General features: G+C 35.0%; 2 protein-coding genes across 2 annotated transcripts; one reads left to right on the plus strand and one right to left on the minus strand.

The window, feature by feature from the left end:
- Nucleotides 1–4,582: 4,582 nt before the first annotated feature.
- Nucleotides 4,583–8,345, minus strand: LOC128207486 (cytochrome P450 2U1-like). Its single transcript, XM_052910435.1, has 6 exons — nt 7,825–8,345; nt 7,029–7,314; nt 6,530–6,759; nt 5,944–6,163; nt 5,279–5,499; nt 4,583–5,063 (listed from the first exon to the last, which is right to left on the minus strand). Exons 1-6 carry the CDS (start codon nt 8,174–8,176, stop codon nt 4,876–4,878), a joined length of 1,497 nt encoding a protein of 498 aa, XP_052766395.1. The 5' UTR covers nt 8,177–8,345; the 3' UTR covers nt 4,583–4,875.
- Nucleotides 8,346–14,083: 5,738 nt separating this feature from the next.
- On the plus strand, nt 14,084–18,607 carry LOC128208446 (vitamin D 25-hydroxylase-like). The gene is made up of 6 exons (XM_052912010.1): nt 14,084–14,397; nt 14,768–15,053; nt 15,334–15,563; nt 16,477–16,708; nt 17,052–17,272; nt 17,520–18,607. The coding sequence occupies exons 1-6, from the start codon at nt 14,214–14,216 to the stop codon at nt 17,654–17,656; spliced, it is 1,290 nt and encodes a 429-aa protein (XP_052767970.1). The 5' UTR covers nt 14,084–14,213; the 3' UTR covers nt 17,657–18,607.
- The last annotated feature ends 537 nt before the right edge of the window (nt 18,608–19,144 follow it).

Genomic DNA, 19,144 nt, shown 5'->3' on the forward strand with positions numbered 1-19,144 from the left:
AGTCACTAATTCGTGCAAATGCTTTGTCCGTCGTTAATTCCGTGGAAGGTTAATATTAAAATCGACATACACATGAAAAACATGTGCATATTCTCCGTTACGAAAATTAAAGCTCCGCCACATAAATAATACAAGCTCCGCCTGCCTGGCAACGTATAATGGAGCCCATTGATATAATTTCAATTGCAGCAGAAATTAACATTTATATGTGTTTTATCTGTTCATAATACACTAGTATAAACATACATACGATAACTATGTTTTAAATTTGTCGAATAAATGTTATTTTTAATTAGTTTGTATGTTTGACTGTCCTCAGAAATAGACTTAACTAACAATATGGTACTCACTAGCGGATTAAGGTGGGGGGGGACCCGGCTCGCGCCCCCTCTAAAATCGTCCAAGTTTACTTTTTGGAGAAAAAATAATAAACTACGCCCATAATGCATCATTTCCGACTACAAATTGTTGTACTGGTACTATAGCTCATGTATATCATTAACTTTCTCTTTAAGGGGCTCGCTCATTTTTTTTAGAAAATGTACTTTTTCCTTGTATGATGAAATATAGTGTGGCAAATCATATGGAGTTCACTTTTAATTTAATAATATTTTATTGCATAATTATAAACATTATTACAATTGTCAAAATATTTACATACATGTTTATAGAAAAGTTTGAAATAAATGTTATCAAAGTTGTATGCAAAAGGGTCGGGCCACAAGTTATCAACAACATTAGTTACGGCCCTCCCCTTATAGTTTCGTTAGAGTTAACAAGATGATTGATATGTAAAGTAGTATATGCTAAAAAGAGCATAATGCATAATATGCTAAAAGTATATAATGTATTTAATTTGTGAATTTGCGTGTATAAGTAATATTCGTTATATTATTAGAAAAAAGAGAAGAAAAACAACATTGTATCAAACAAGAAAATGAAGAATTGATATAGAAGAAGAAAAAAAACTGACGAGAGAAAAAAAAAAAGGACAGAGAAAAAACATATAAAGGAGACAAAAGCACACACCCCAACCACAACCCTCACATAGCGTTACATCAAATGTTACAGCGCTTATGCTTCCACATGGCTATTTACTATTTCGTATACTCGCTTAGGTAGTTTGCTGGTGAAATCTTCCTGTATGTTTAATATAGGCTTGGACTTGTTGAAAGAGTTTACTATTATCGTCATCAGTTAAACTGTCTATACCATTCAGGAGTTTATCAGGACTTAAAGGGTGATAGGGTCTAGTTTTTGTAAATAAAGTGAATCTCGCATTTTCATATAAAGGACATCTGAAGAAATAATGTTCAGCATCTTCATAACTATTGCCACATTCGCAAAATGGATCGTCACGTAGAAAGTTGTTAAAAAGATCTGCATGAAGATTGCTACATTTGTTTCTTATTCGAGTGTGTTGAATTTGCATTAATCTCTCACCATGATAGTAGTAGTTTGGGACTGTTGGGGGTTTGTACATCTTTTTAAGCTGATATTTAAAAGCTGCTAGTGTGTCAGACATTTTTATTTCTGGGTTAAGATCATTCCATAATTTCGCTGAGGATGGTATCGTGGAATTAGAATACATTTCAGTTCTTCTTGCCAGTGTTTCAAGGTTATCATTATTTCTAAGATTATATGGGGTATTATTTCTAACAAGTTGAGGCATATCGTCAATTAAATAATGTGGCAAGTAACCTCCCTTATATTTATACATCAATATTAGTTTTTGCATTTTTCTTCGATCAGCTAAAGATACCCAACCTATTTCATTTAATAAATTGTTAATAGAGACGGAACGGGTAAGTCCAGTGACTAGTCTTGCCGCCTCATACTGAATTCTTTCTAACATGTCTTTCTCATATTTAGTGCAATTGTCCCAGACTATTGACCCATATTCTAAAATTGGACGAAGGTATGAAATATATATTTGGTTAATAGTGTTCCGCTTCAGTTTATATTTAAGTAGTCTCATAGAGCCCAATACTTTGCCTGCAGAATTAAGTATAGAGTTAATATGTTCATGCCATTTCCCATTCTCACTAAGTGTTACTCCGAGATGTTTATGGTGTTCAACAAAGTTGAGTTGGCTGTTATTGAAAATAAGAGTTGGACGGTTATCATTGGTTCTTGAGAAGAACATAACTTGCGTTTTAGCAGAGTTAAAAGTTATGAGCCATTGCTCTGCCCAACGATGTATTTTATCAAGATCATGATTCAATGTACGTTCAATGTAATTAACATCAGTTGAAGTAACAGCTAGCGAGCTATCATCAGCGAAAAGGCGTGTTATACTTAATAACGGATCAGCTATATCGTTAATATATATAAGGAACAATAAAGGGCCTAACACGGACCCTTGAGGGACTCCAGCATTTATTGACATTTTTTGAGAGAATGATGATTTTACAAAAACCCTTTGAGATCTACCTTGAAGGTAACTTGAAAACCAATTTCAAACATCACCATTGATACCGTATTTTCTTAATTTAAATAATAAACCTTTATGCCATACTCTATCAAATGCTTTACTAATATCACAGAATACAATACATGTTGACTTTTTATCGTCAAACGATTTACAAATTTGATTATACATATCTACGAGCTGGTATATTGTCGAATATCCTGGTAAAAAGCCTGATTGGTTTTTGAATATGAGATTATTTTGTATAAGATAATTATGGATATGTTTGTGTATTACTCTTTCCATAACCTTGCCAACACAACTAATTAGGGAAATTGGTCTATAATTTGAGGGCAAATACTTTTCACCTTTTTTGAATAATGGCAATACATGAGCTAACTTCCAATCGCTAGGAAAAGTGGTCTCTACTAACGATTTGTTGAATAATATTGTGAGTGGTTTGCAAATTGTATTTTTTGTTTCTTTTAACATACGGTGAGATATTTGATCAGGTCCTGTTGCTTTATTTATATCCAGAATACCAAGAATGTCTGTGACTTCTTGTTCATTAATAATAATATTGGTAAAAGAGGAATTGGTTTTAGAGGCAAATGGAGGAAGAGAAGAAGTTGAATCATCAACAGTAGATATTGACGAAAAGTAATTATTAAGAGTAGTTGCTTTATCGGTGTCAGTAAATGAAAATGACTGGTCATTGTTTTGCAGTGGTGGTATATTCTGGTCACAGTTTGTATTGCTTTTAGTTAAGAGCTTTACGGTCTTCCAATATTGTTTTTGATTGTTGTTTTTGAAATCATTTAAAGACTCCTCAATGTTGTTATAAAAATTTGTTTTAGCGTACTTTTTCATGTTATTAACTTTGTTTCTAAAAGTTTTGTATTTATTCCAATCTAATGTTTTACCACTTACGGTTGCTACCTTCTTTAACCTGTCGCGTTGTCTTGAAAACTTTCGAATCTCGTTTGTGTACCATGGTTTGTCGTCGGATCGTATAGTATATAATAATATGGAGTTCACGATGAGGGAGGGATGTGAATATGGCTCACGTTTGTTAAGGGGCGATTTCGGGGTCACTTAAGTTCGCCTAGAGATCGGGCGCTCGACAGGACTTTGGAGACACACGCGCACGCTCTACTAAATGATGGGATAGACGGAAAAGGGGTTACAGAATTGGATGCTGCAGCAGCTAAACTGGTTGTAGAATGTTCGCTGGTAGACAGACCATAGAAAGGTGTCATTCTATGACTTAGTGTAACGCGTAATTTGACGCAAGCGCGGCACACGTGGCGTTGGCGCTAGACGGAAACGACGGAACACGACAGGGGACCAAAGGTTTAGAGACACGATCTATAAAAAGGACATATGCCTTCGACTAGACGGATGAAAGGCCGAACATACATTCGGTCTCAACGCATGTGATGCACGAGAAACACACGGACCACGAGACTGGAGGCCGACACAGTGCCCGGCAAGTTGGTATTGTATGGCTAACGGAAACGATCAGTACAGGCGCCCGTAATAGTACGGACAATGGGTCCCCTTATTGCCCAGCTACGAACGAGGACATTGAGTGGTTAATGGGTACCGGGAGCCGTCTAAAAATAAGGGTGTGGGTCTTTTATTATATGTATACAACGTCATCTTTTTGTCATTTCTGAGCCAAAATAAGACTGGTGTCATTATTCGCTGTATTTTGGGCTTTCGGAACTGGATCTTTCCCATTACAGGTCACTTTTCCACCATTTTCGCGTATGGGGTCAGGGCCGTGATGTGTTGTTTTAATTTAATTTTGGATTTCCGATTTTTTTTTTATAGAAATTAACAATAAAACAATAAAAAAAAAACAGGGAAGGAAAACATTTCGACCTGGTTTGTTCATTATAAGGAAAACATGAATTATTCTTCAAAGGGGGGGGGGGGGTTTGTTGGATTTCAACACAATCGGATTTTCGCTCAAATTTATTTCATTTCCATCATGGGAGAAATTGGACTTTTATATTTTTTATGCTTAGGTAAAATAATTTGTGTTACATTATGTAAGGACTCGAATTTCAGCCCTTTATTTGTCAGAAATAATACACTGACTTAACGTTCAGTCGAACATTGTCAAAGATATCTATAAATCAATGCCAACGGATGTGTAACAGTGGAAAACATATACATTTATTATTTTTACATAAACACGCAATACAATAACTCAAAGAAGTACAATATACAACAACATTACGTTATGATAGGCATTCACTACTGTCAAATATTTAACTTATTTCAACTGTTAACTTTATACAAATAAAAAAAATACATGGTTTATAGTAATAACCCCACACAAACCAAACAAATCAATTGGAATTTATTGACAATTCATTTATATCCAGGACGCTGTTTAATACTCACAAAATAAAATATGGCAAAAGGGTAACAGATTTTAGGTTCTTCCAACGTCACTATGGACGGACTTTTGCGACAATTTTGTATGGTTTTGGACAATGCACTATTCCAAACTGTCCGTCTATTTCAGCAAATGTGACTTTAGTTCCAGGAGGACTCTCAAACTTAAACCGCTGGACCAGAGCACTGAGAAAAAGAAATAGTTCCATTCTGGCAAGCGATTCTCCAACGCAGCTTCGCTTTCCTGAAAGCAGTTGATAACTTATCATAATACGATCAAAACTCTAAAACAAATGATAAGAACAAACCATTTTTAAAATTAGATTCTATCATTTTTTCTTTCCGACGCGTTTCTATTTAGTTTTAAATGTACGAACAAGCAGGGTTCTTCTTTTATGGCACAAAAGATGTAAACAATATCGGGGAAAACACGTATGAATTAAAGATTAAACAACGAACCGATCATGAACGGAATATATTCTTCTTTTTTCACGATGTTACCATTGTCGTCAAGAAACCTTTCAGGTCTGAAGTTTTCTGGATCGCCCCAAATATCTGGGTCAGAGAAGACAGACCAAATATTCGGAATAACCACCGTGTTTGCAGGAATAGTGTGTCCCCTGAAGACCACGTCAACTGGGGTCATGTGGAAGTTACCGATGATTGTAATGACGCAGTATCTAAAAACAAGTGTAAAGTCACCAGTTTACTCCAAACTAAATGCATTAATCTAGTACTGAACACCACTCAGTTTGTCGACAATGTATCATAAAGTACCGTTGCCAATTGATTAAATATTTCTTAAGCTAAACATCGTAGTATCAGTAGGAGAAATAATATTCGAAGATTATTGAGAAGAAATGCAAATTCTCACATTTATGATTCTATTTATTATGATCTGTTTTTGACAGATTGATATATTTTATAGTTACGGTGACGTCTTGTTCACTTTAAATGGGACTTACATAATTATGTTCCAAATAAAGTGTTTGAACAAATATGAAGGGAAATTGCAATCTTATTTGTTCTATTCTGACAAACATTGAATGAAACAAAATTAACGGGCAGTGGCCTTAAGGCAGATTTTCGTTTCTGGAGTTAAAAGTACATAAATATGGCTTCACCTCAGCACCTCCATGTAGAAAGCCTCAACATAGGTCAAGTCAGCCTTGTCTTGTACTGAAGGTAACCTAGACGACCCAACATGGTGTTCTATTTCAGCGAACATGCGTTCCTGCTTGTCAGGGTGTTCAACGAGACAAACGAGGGCCCAGCGCAATGTGGTGGTTGTGGTTTCAGATCCAGCAATAAAGAGATCGGCTATTAAAGATGCTAGGTATTGGTCTGAAAGAACGTTACACAAAGTTTCAATGTCAAACTTGCTCATGATTTACAGAGTTCGTTGCTAAGTGATATATTTAGTGGCATGTACCATAAAATATAGATCAAATTTAAGAATAACAGGATATATTAGGCGGTAATATATCAAATATATAACCACCTTAATGCAAGAACTCAATATCTGCTTCTATATCTATACGCAGTTATTGACGATATGCATAAAGTTTTTAATCCTTTTGAAGCTTCTTATGTGACCCACCTTATTTAATAGACGGTTTATAAAAAAATACAAACCAGCTCGAGGTTAGCATTACAAAATAGAGATAAGCCAGCCTCATACTAATCAGGCTAAAATATTTAAATACTAACAACTCATTGTCGTTGATTCGTTGGACGATTCCAATTTCTTAAGGTGTTTTATGTAAGCGCTGGTCAAATCGTCGATGCAGTTTTCGTCATACGTTTCAATGTGCTCTCTAATAATATCTTCACAAAACTCATGAACCCTGTCCGAATTTCTGAACATTTTAGTCACACCTAATGGATCACCGGGAATGCTTGTTACCCATGGAAAGAAGTTTGCAAGACCTCCTGCTGACCTAAACATAAAAAAGCGTTGATGTTAATATTTAAATAAATGATATAGATAGAAGGAAACAATGTTAATGAATTATAATCGTCTTATGATTGATTAAAGGGTTAATTTGTATGGTTTAAACAAAATACGTGTATAAGCAATAAAGCATTTAATTAAGACTTTGTTTAATATAAACATCTTTCCTGACTAGGTGTGTTGAACAATACTGTACAAACGAGATAAAACAGATAAATTTACATATATTTCACATTGCAAAAAAATCAAACTTACGCAAGATTTTCGTCAAACATTTTTATCATTCCCTGGAATCTGGGGTCTGTGTGTTTAAATGATCCTCTAAATGAAATTGAGCAAATGATGTTCGCAACATGAGCACTCAGTAGGTCCTTTGGATCAAACGGGTCTTCTTTGTGTGCATTTATCTCGTCAATGAGATGTTTTGCCTCTTCATGAATAGATACTTCTAAGTTGCTTTTACCCATTCCAAAATCTTTCAAAGTACTAAGCGTAAATCGCCTGTGCTCTTTCCATGCTTCGTTTCTTGCCATAACAATACCTGCAAATAAACAATAATATATATCAAAGAATAGAATTAGTTATATCGATACACAAACATAAATTATAGTAGATGCTTTAAGGTTTACTTAAGTTCGATCGAAATCAGGTTAGTCAGTTTAACAACTATTTCAAATTCGTTAATGATCGGTTATCAAAATAGTATGCGCTGTACCTGTTTTTAGGTTGAAAAGACAAACTGAGATATCGTGTATACTTGGCATACGTATCTTCATTTCAACATTAAGATTAACCCTTGCAATCACACCTGCTTCTTCTAATGGTACATTACTACATGTATCTTAATTAGTATTGTAAAACTTGCAGTATTTTACATATTAAGTCAATTTTAATATGAAAAAATAGATCAAGATTTACAATACTCAGAAATTATTATATATTTTTAACTAATGTTTTCAATCTATAAACCCCGGTTTAGTTAAAATAAAAAAAACCGAATATACGAGTACATGTCTGTTTCCATGAAAACTTATACGGTTAAGTAACTTACCTTGACCACCTCTCGTAACTTTGTTTAAGGCATGCAAGAAGTAAGGCCTGTCTGTGAAAAAGTCGGGATTGTTCTTATATCCATCTTTCAGTGCTTCATATCCAGAAATGACTACACTTGGAATGCTTCCCATGTGTAGGAGGAATATGTCCCCGCACTTCTTCCGTAGTTTATCAAGTGGTCCTCGCATATCTCTATCAAGCAAATGGAAGTGACCAATGACCGGAAGTCGAGTTCCTGCTGCTGGTGGCAATGGAGGGTCATATTTCCGTCGGTTGAATAACAATCGATGAATAATGAAACACACAAGTAGAACAAAAACTACCGAAAACACAGATATGTTTTCAAACATGTCTGTTCTATATTTTATAAGTTGTTTGCAAAATCATTACGTGCTATTACAATGAAGTTAAACACCTCTCGCAAGAACTATTATAAATACTTTCAATACGAGTGATGAAAATCCTGAGTGTATTGCATATTCAGATATCTTGCCTTGACCTATATTATTATCAAGTAAAACCAGTACATGTACATCTATAAATATATATCCGTCAAAACATATTTATAGGAAAACAGCAAACGTTAATATATTACCCTTACGCTACATTTTCTATTGAAACTATACTGAAATCTTTGTTAGAGGTCACTGAACCAAAAGGTTAGGGTAAAATATATCGGCCTTGAAGATAGGTGTACTATAATACTAGTATGCGTGATATATGATATCTCGCATGTTTACTGACTTTATAATAGATTATTATAAACAGGACCACTCGTTGGCTACTGCAATATTATTATTATTATTTTTAAGATGTTATAATATTGATGGTTTTTGATGCAATGTATATATGTATTTAGCAACATTCATTATAGATTTTTTTCGAAGAAATAAATGTTTAAACTGGTTTAATTTTGCCATATTTTATCAGGGTCGTTCGGCGTCTTGTTAATTATTCTTTCAAATGTTTATCACTGCAAACAAATTCAAAATAAAACTGAATCAAGTGATTCCAAATGGTTATGTCAGTTGAAATTGAATCCCTCTCCAATCAATAGACTGCCTCAAATTTACTTTGAAGCTTTGTATAAAAAAAATCTTCTTCTTTTTTCGAACAATCTGTTGTGAAATATACCCTTAATTATTCGTGATGTGTTTTAGAGGAAGCAAGCTGTAGACATTTATACGTAAGAGTTCATGTTAAATCAATATAAAAAATAACTTATGGATCTCTCTTACCCAAGTCATTATTAGAGCTCACCACAAAATAATATGAAACGCAGGTTGATCTCTAAATAAGAATGCATGCAATAACTATCTTACTTTATATATTTTAGCTAATATCTTTGATCTCGTAAGTTTTTTAGAATACATGACGTAGGAACAATTGGTCAGCATTGTATAGCTAGCTGTTCGTGTCTAGTTTTATCTCCGAATTTTTTAAACACACCTGTAAGGTATCGGCTCATGTATGAACCATGCAGTTTGTCCATCAACACGCTTCACAGTGATTGCTTCATATTCAGGATTTTCAAACATAAAAGCGATTTCAATTCAGTTTGTAGGCACACTCATCGGAAACAACCAAATGTCCTCAATTATGCAAAACCCAGTTACCTTCCACGTCTAAAAGATTTTACACAAATCTTTCTCTTGTTTCATAATCGTGATGACCTGAAAATAACAAATTCAGCATGAAATTTAACAACATCGGATTTTGATTTATTTACCTACCACTTAGTATCTTAATTGGCCCTATATCGCTCATCGGAAGGAAAGTGAAGTTAAGACTTGTTTAATAATTACAGAGAAATGCAGCCATAAAAGAAGCCTGGTTTTGTTACAAGGCCACCAAAACTCAGTTGTAGTCGGATACTTTTTTAACCTAATACTCGCATGCAAGTAACTCATTACCGGGAAAGAACAGACAGAAAAACAACACAAAATATTTATTTAACTTAAGCATATCTAGCTCAATATATAAACACAACGTAAATATTGCATACATGAAAAACATGTTATTTTAAAACATAAATATTTAACTTATAGTTACTACTAGTATTTGTTTTGGGGAGATTGAATATAATTAACATGACGACGCCCCCTAACCTTTGTTGTTCAGCAGTATGATCATCCATTGCCACAATCTGCAGTAATTCAACTACCAGTCATTGGTCACTTCAATCTTGATAGTGATATGCAAGGACCACTTGATAAACTACGAATAAATCCGGGGACACATTCCTCCTACAAATTGGAAGGATTCCAAGTGTAATTATTTCTGGATATGAAGCACTGAAAGATGGATATAAGAACACTCCCGACTTCTTCACAGACAGGCCTTACTTCTTGCATGCCTTAACAAATACATGAGGCGGTCAAGGTAAGTTTCTTTACGTACGCTGTATACGTTCCCTTGAAAACAGACTGTACTCGTACAATCTACGTTGAAAACTTCAGTATTCATTCCGCTCATGATTGGTATGTTACGTTTCATATTTGGATTTCGCCGTTATTATTTACATCTCTTGTTCCATGAAAGACGGATCTTTCTCGTTCGTAAATTTGATATAAGATAGAAACGCTAAAGAAGAAAGGCAATTAGAAAAAAATGTAAATACAATAGTCGGTACCCATCATTTGATGTAGATTATTTAGGGATGGAAGCGAATATCCGAGTATCCGGATATCCGGATATCACGCAAGTATTCGGATACCAAAATGGGTATTCGAATATTCGTTAAGAATTAAAATTTCAATGAAATAGCTTAGCAGAGACATAGCAATTGTTATAAAACTTTTCAGATGAAATATTTCAGGTGATCAACAGTGTCTGTCGCGAAGCGGGTATATGTCACAAATCGTCTGCTAATTGGGTGTTTGCACAAGGCGTGATATTGTGTCCTTGTGCAGCACCCTGTGAAATTCTATGACCTTGTTTACAATGACAAGTGTTGTTTTATGATCTCAGATGCGCTTAATTGACACTAATTGGCACTAGTCGATATTAAACGGATTGATCATTAATCCGTAGGAATTGATCGTCCAATCACAAGTTAAGGGTCGTGCAATCAAAGCTATTAATGACCAATCGTATTTTTGATGAATATACATGAAGAAATTATTGCTATCTGAACAATAAATACAAAAATAAATGTGTTTATCTTTTCACTTTTCAATCAAATTTCCATCATTTTGCATCTTGTAATTGTGTTTTGAATTATTAATCATTATTCCTGTATCATCGCCTCAACAGTAACATGATGGACGCTATCTTGTTTCTGAACAAGAACATGCGTTCGATTAAGTGCGACATCGAATGAAAACTGTTGCGAAGTATTCGAACATTTCGGACTTGTGTGTGTACAGTGTTTAATTAAATTATCAAATATATAAATGATTTATTTCCTATTTAGTATTTATTCACGTTTTATGTTGTGTAGTGTATTTTATTTTTCATACGATATATAAACCTGTTTAGTTTATTGATAAATAAAAAAGTACACGCATGTAAATAAAGAAAAATCAGATCTTCTTTTTGTCTTTTTATCTTTTCCACAATTATATCCTTAATTACAAAACACCGCAGAAATTGTATTGCATTAAATCAAATAATGTAATGAAATAAAATTACAATCGACTTTCAAATAATCAAAGCGTCATTTAACATGAAACCTGCTGATAAATAACAAACTCGAAAGCACGTGGCAGTAACCAAGTGGACAACTATGTCAAATAACAGAAGGTGGGTGACATATAATAGGAAATTTACTTATTATGAAAACAATTTGATACGAGTATCCGGATAGTATTCGAATACTTGATACGAATATCCGGATACCGATTTGGTATCCGGTTTCCATCCCTAAGATTATTGATAGTATAATGATAATTTATTAACTGCTTTCAGGAGAGCGAAGCTGCGATCAAGAATCACTTGCCGAATGAAATATTTCTTTTCCCCAGTGCCTGGTCCATAGTTAAAGTTTGAGAGTCCTTCGGAAGCTAGAGCTACATTCGTTGAACAAATGCGAAATTTTGATTTGTGCCCTGTCCAAACGCACAAAAAATGTCGTAAAAAGTTCTTCTGATTTGGAAGAAACTATAAACAGAGCCTAATGAAGGTCTTGGGCTTGGTCTTGAATTATTCGACGAATTGTCAATGTATTGCAACGTGGTTAATGGTTATGATGTAACAACTATATATATCATAGGGTTACTTTTAGTTTTATATAAGAAAACTGAAGTGAGTAGTATATTTGACACTTTTAATTGTCTATCAATACATGATGTTGTTGTATAGTGGATTTCCTTTAGTGATTGATTAGCGTGTTCATATTTTAATACAACACTATTATTTTTATGTTTTGCCACTGTTCCGCATCTTTGGTTTTGATTTATAAATTGTAAATAAAAACACCTCTGATAATGTTTAGTTTACTCTACGTTAGTCAGTGCAGTTTGTTTTGGCCAAGTTTGAAAAATTAGGCCCCATTTTTAATGCCACTTACTTTATTTCCTAAATACAAAAATCAAATTTCCGAATTCTCTTTCGATGAAAACTTATTGTTTATTGAAAAATGATCTTAGCTGGGAAATAACCCCTTTGAGGAATAATTAATGTTTTTCCTATAATATGATCAAAGTCCTTATACTCTCTCTGTCTTTGTATAGCATTATTTTGAAATTCCGGGTAGAATGGGGCTTCCCAAATTAAGTTAAAACAGCACATTTCCCTATCAGAAAGGCTCTGATACATACACAAATGAATCCTTTAGAATTCTTTAGATTTAATTGACCGTTATTAATATTCAAGGTATAACTCCTAATACGGTTTATATTGTTTACCAGAGAATACACTTTCAGTCTCATTAACATGTTGACGTCTCCATGAATTTTTGTTGCAAGATAGTCAGATGGGGATTCCATAGAGTCATAGTTCTTAAAGGCCTAGTTTAATCCTTCTATAAGTGACCCCCCCCCCCAAACCGTGTATTGTACACAACCTATGTGTATTGATCTTAATCTAATTGTCTTATTGTTTTATCAGATCTCCGATCTGAGTATCCTGCTGTGCAGTTTTGGAGGTTTTATTAAAGAAATGGACCCTAAATGGCACTGGGCCAATAAACAAATAAATAAACAGGAAATAGGCCCCTACTGTGACATCAGTGCAATTAGCAGGAGATGCACAGCAGGGGATTGTCATGCCAAACATTCCTTAAACTAGGCTTTTAATAACACAGCTGGCATAGAAAGGCATGTTTTAAAGGACATGTCCCGTTTCTTTAGCGCAGAGCTGAGTTATTAACCAACGTAGTGAGGGATGATAAACCTTAAAATTAAGTCGATCATGAGCGTTGGTGGTCATTCGTTTGATATATTTGTGTTGTTTACACTAGTGGATTCAATTGGGGGGAGGGGGGGACACTGGCGTCCTCTCATTCCCCTTTAATCTTCCAAGATTATTTTTTATGTCATAATGGAAGAAAAAAAACCTGCCAACAGTTTAAACCATATACATTTCTGTTCCAAGGGAGGGGCGCATGACAAGAGGTTGCGCTCCTAAGTAACGCACTCGATTATGCCAATTCCTGGACCAGCTACACGTATAATAACGCAATCATGCATACACTAAATACATACTTGTGAATTTAAGACACGTATATGCTACTAAAAACTCTATTAAACAGCGCGATTAAGTCGATAAACACTCGGTATGTAGGTCACAGGTAGATTCATTCTCATACAACACATCTCTACTTTACAGCATTGGTGATTTGTATTGCTAATACTTTATAAACATGTTTGAAAATATCTCACTATTTTCAACTATTTTTACCGTCTCCGTGGCCTAGTGGTAAAGCGTCCGCCTACGGAGCGGGAGGTCGTGGGTTCGATCCCTGGCCGCGTCATACCAAAAGACGTTAAAAATTGGTACAAGTAGCTCCCTTGCCTGGCGCTTGGCATTTAAAGGGTAGTGCTTGGAAAAGTGGTGGACTCAGTACTGGTTCAACCCAGGAAAGTTGTACCCCGTGTATCGGTGCTTTACACCGAGCACGTAAAAGAACCAAGGAGTCTCTTCGAAAAAGAGCTAGGGTATCGCACCCGGACTTCCTTGTATCCCACCACTGTCTCTACAGCGTGCTGTCCCTTCAGCAAAAACAAAGGACCCCGTTGGAAATAAGTGCTTGCACTTTCACGGGTTATCCTTGACCGCAAGGTCAAAAGAAATACACATACACATACACAAACTGCTCTTGCAATAGTTGTGTGTTTTATTATATATCGACTGATATTCAACGAACGGAAATATGATCCGCCGTTGCCACCATCTCCAGGGGCTCAGATTCCGCTCATTGGTCACTTCCATTTGCTTGATATAGATATGAGACAACCACTGAAGAAACTACGGAAGAAATGTGGGGACATATATTCATTGCAAATGGGATGTATTCCGAGCGTCGTAATTTCTGGATATGACGCTGTTAAAGATGGATTTAAGATACAAGATTTATTTACAGACCGGCGATACATGTATGTCCTCGATAAAGTGACGAGGGGTGGTAAAGGTAAGTAAACCTTTTCCTGTTATTTTATTTCGATTTCGGTTAAAGATGCAATCTTACTCCCAAATGAGATGTACCACAATTAATACAATTGTTTTAAGTTACTGAAAAGGATGAATAAACATCATGGCTCTTATGAAGGATACTGTGTTTGATTTTAAAGAAAGATACAGAACACACGGTATTTCTAACTTATGAGACGATAGTTGATCACCGTAAATCTTTTACGACCCACCAGTCATAAGCCACTTTAAATAATGAGTGAAAAACGAGTATACTTTGATTTTTATACAATGTTACTTTGTTTCTTTATAAGAATTGTGTTATATAAAATTGTTTAAACCACAAGCATTTATTTTTATTTTTATTTCAGGCATACTTTTTGCCAGAAACGAAGCGTGGAAGGAGCATAGACGATTTACTCTCAGTACTTTAAAGGACTTTGGAATGGGTAAAAGATTAATGGAGGGCAAAATTCACGAAGAGACTAAAAATCTTATTGAAGAAATCAGAACTTTTGAGGGTAGTTGTTTCGATCCAAATGAATTAATCGCCGTGCACGTGTCGAATACTATGTTCTCCCTGGTGTTCAAAGGATCGTTCAAATATACAGATCCAAGATTCAAAGAAATGATCAAAATACTTGACGAAAACATGAGGTTTGTACCAAATGCTTTTTCTTACAGCAAATAGAGACCATATCACATAGTCAAAACCATAAGTCTGTTTGTTTATTTTCAAATTAAAAAGGTACACGTAAAATGTTGTTATACTATACGTTCATAATGTTTAATTATTTTTTATATCGTTCTCGAATAACTTCTTTGTTCTATTCATTCGTCCTGTCTTCTGGACTTTTTTTTCAAAGAAAATCCTTGATTATCGAAGTGTGTAGTATTCCAATAATAATGCTCAATCCATGAATGGATTTCTATTAAGGTCCGGTTCGGGCGTAGCAAACTTTTTTCCATGGGCAGCGAGAATACCAGGCGATTTTCTTGGAGTCCACAAAACCTTCAGTAATGCTGAAAAGATATATGAATTCTGTGAAAACATTATCAAGGAACACGTGGAGTTTTACGATGAAAACTGCATTGATGATTTGACAAGCGCATATATCAAACAGATTAAAAGATGTGAAGAAAATGGTGAATCGACAACGATGAGTTGTGAGTATTTTTGCTAAAATTTTAATGTCGTTGGCGTTGGCAAATGTTTATTTATAATTGCAATGAACATTTTAGTGAAACCGAAAATATTTTTAACACTTTGGATGTATTTTATGCATACGGTGTCGAAGTCTCTGTCTTCAAGAGTGTATTTAACTATAAGTGTCCGCCTCTCACCAAAGAAATCGTTGATTGTAATGCTTCAAATATTGCTTTCTTTACTGAAAACGCACACTATGCACACTTGGCGTAGACTGATGTGTGGCGGCTGTAAAATGTCGGTACTTACTTTCTACACAGTGAACTCGTGGGATCTGGAAACTAATATAACGCTTATGTTGCATTCGGAGCTCCTCGGCCATTTTTATCGAAAACAGCCTCGCATGTATTTAGACGGTTTACATACTCAGAAATAGGTATGTTTAAGTCCGCTACAAATAGATCGCGTAGTAATTTAATTTAGCAGTTAAATTTAATGACTTAAACTCTTGGGAATCTTAATTATGTTTGCAATAATACACTTCACTGGCAATCAATTTAAACTTAGATGAATAAATACAAGCTAAAACACTGCATATAATTAAAAAATATACTAACTACTTCAACTGATGTACCAACAAACATCCGAGGTTGTTTTTTCGATAAAAATGGCCGAGGAGTTCCGAATGGCTTATGCTGCTTCAAAGGTCATTGGTAGTGTTAAAACAGTATCACGCTAACCGAAACGTTCGAAATAGTTCATGCTTCCAAAAGATTTCTTTTTCATAATGCATTATTCAATCATTTATCAAATGCAAATACTATCTGATGTGTTGGGATTATTGGCGTTTAATGTAATATAGGAACGTTTGACTGACATGTGGTTTGCAGTGAAACATAAAAACTTACGTTATGCGCAACGCGTTTAATTGTTTGTGCCTTGTAGATGAGTTTCTTGCGGGTCTCATTGCGGATTTGTTCTTCGCTGGGTCAGAGACCAGTACCACTGCATTGCGATGGGCCTTGGTGTTTCTTGTGGAATATCCGGAAATGCAGGAACGAATGTTCTCAAAAACAGAGGCACATGTTGGGACTTCTAGGTTACCATCGGTTAAAGACAGGACAGTTCTAACATACGTGGAGGCCTTCTACACGGAGATCCTCAGGTAAATGTCGGAAAATAAAGGGTTTTCAATTCTTTTGAAAAATAAGCTGTTTGCTCGATTTTGTTTCATTCGCCTTTCAAAATTTATTTAACAAACGTATACTACTTTATAAGTGTACACCATTTTATTATAATAAATTAAAAAATAAATTCCCTTAAAATGTACTCGATTTTTATTTCTCAACGTTTCGACAGAACACTTGAACTGTTGTTAGAGTTAACAATTAAATACAAGAAGGCATATGTAAAAGGCTTTCAAAATAAAATCACATAAACACATTCTCAAACTATTGATATCTAAAATATCTTAGCAATGTTATTCCATTTTCTTCTCTGTTTGATAGATTTTGTGACATTGCCATCACGGGCGGATTCCATTCGACGCCAGTGGACGTGGTGTTTAGAGGATACACCATTCCGGCCAATACTTTGGTCATACCGGATCTGTCTTCTGTTCATTCAGACCCTAAAATATGGGGAGATCCTGAAACCTTTCGCCCAGAAAGGTTCCTTGATGACAGTGGCAACATTGTAAGAAGGGACGAATTCATGGCCTTTATGATCGGTATGTATAGTCTGTTCAGTGGATATAAAATACTTTTCAGTATTTGATGACGTAACATATAACTATAATTGAAGTGTTAAGGTAACTTTAAGTTTCATTGGAAATCTGCTTGTTACATTCGCTGTGATACTGTTAACATTTCTTTGTTAATGAAACAGGCTTTTGATTAGTATAATTATTCAAGAAGTCAGTTTATACAATAGCCTGAAATAGTCTAATCATAATTTTAAAACTGCATTTTTTTCAGGGAAGCGAAGCTGCGTTGGAGAATCTCTTGCACAAATGGAAATGTTTCTGTTTCTCAGCGCACTGGTCCAGCGCTTTAAGTTCGAAAATCCACCAGGATCTAAACTTTCGTTTGCTGCAACAGATTGTTTGGGCTAGCGCATTGCCCTAAACCATACATGATTTGTGCAAAAGCTCGATTTTAAGGAGAATGTATACAATCGATTGATCGTGATAAATATATTATGTTATTATTATTAGATGGTGTGCATGATTGTGAGGAACAAAATGACCTAAACGTTACTTTATTTTATGTGATCAAGTCCATGTTTATTTCAAAAGAATATAATAAAGATTTCTATGCACTTTACGTCGGGGGTATTCATTGCGTGCCACCGTGTAAATAGAACGACATACGCAATAACATATATACATATAACTTTATCAGATTGTATGTAAGTTTGCTTTATTCTTCATTTCTCCATCATGTGTTTGCGTTTGTGGGCTATCTATCGTTTCGTTTCTTAATAACGCTTGGAGAAACTTTAACTCGACCCATGTAAGGCCTTTATAATGTCACTATTTCTCCCTGAAACATTGAGAATGCCCATTGACGGTTGAAAACACAAGATGGACGCCGCCAAGTTGAACTATTTGTGTTTAAAAAATCGATTTTTTTTCCGAGGTCACCTATAGGACAGTCGCCGAGGTGTAACGATTGGTCTATTTGGGATGTTTGATAGCTTGTTTCTCTCGTTCAGAGTCTTTTGGGCCATTATTTTGTGTCTCAAACCAAGATTAATATGTGAATATTTTACTGCTGAATTTGTCCTTAAAATTTGCATTGTATTATTGTTATAATTACTCTTGCAAAACGCTTTGTATTTTACTCAGTTCTCAGGAGCATAGCTAAATCAGATATTGTTATAAACACACACACACGCACGCACGCACGCACGCACGCACGCACGCACGAACGAACGCGCACACGCACACACACACACACACACACACACACACACACTAAAGAGTTGATATTCTATCCTGAAGCGTAGACCCCATTAACTATAAATGGATTTTTACTCGTGCGAAGGCTTTGACATTCCTTTCAAAAAGCTGCCTCTGACTCAGAAATTACCCAACAACAATTAAACTTAAACATTCAAACATGCCGAACATTCAAACCATTCGGACGCTACTATTCCTGCGGGTTTACCATGACCGAGTTTCATTTTTTAAAGATACTCTTTGTTCAAGTTTTATTCATTATGCAAACATTTACCCAAAATGCAATGTAGTACTACCAAACCGCAATAATTATGTTAACAATCGCAGTTGCGTTTGTGTGTGTAAAATTATTAGATATATACGTAAGTAGATGAACAGCTTAAAGTCCATGTTAAATCACACATAACGAAACACTTGTCAACTTATCTTGTTGGCTTTGATTTAAATATATGGCATAGTGAATAAATGTCCATAATAAATCAACGAAGTGTGTTTTCTTGTTTCTATCCTACGTTCAATACTAGTTTAACCGGCTTGCGGTCTCGTTTACACCTTGTGAGTGAACAATATATAAAACATCAATGAGAAAAGAAAATAAGTGAAATATGCAAATCAATAACAATATTTGAGCCACACATT

Source organism: Mya arenaria, chromosome 11 (genome assembly GCF_026914265.1).
Source record: "Mya arenaria isolate MELC-2E11 chromosome 11, ASM2691426v1".
Lineage (NCBI taxonomy): Eukaryota > Metazoa > Mollusca > Bivalvia > Myida > Myidae > Mya > Mya arenaria.

What these genes read in the sequence shown, in the direction of transcription:
- LOC128207486 (XM_052910435.1), bottom strand. Translation starts at nt 8,176, where the DNA reads ATGTTTGAAAACATATCTGTGTTTTCGGTAGTTTTTGTTCTACTTGTG. An exon ending in ATGTTTGACGAAAATCTTGC is followed by an intron (nt 6,760 to 7,028) that starts GTAAGTTTGATT and finishes TTTTATGTTTAG; the next exon opens with GTCAGCAGGAGGTCTTGCAA. An exon ending in CGAATCAACGACAATGAGTT is followed by an intron (nt 6,164 to 6,529) that starts GTTAGTATTTAA and finishes ACGTTCTTTCAG; the next exon opens with ACCAATACCTAGCATCTTTA.
- LOC128208446 (XM_052912010.1), top strand. Translation starts at nt 14,214, where the DNA reads ATGAGACAACCACTGAAGAAACTACGGAAGAAATGTGGGGACATATAT. An exon ending in AGTGACGAGGGGTGGTAAAG is followed by an intron (nt 14,398 to 14,767) that starts GTAAGTAAACCT and finishes TTTTTATTTCAG; the next exon opens with GCATACTTTTTGCCAGAAAC. An exon ending in ATACTTGACGAAAACATGAG is followed by an intron (nt 15,054 to 15,333) that starts GTTTGTACCAAA and finishes ATTTCTATTAAG; the next exon opens with GTCCGGTTCGGGCGTAGCAA.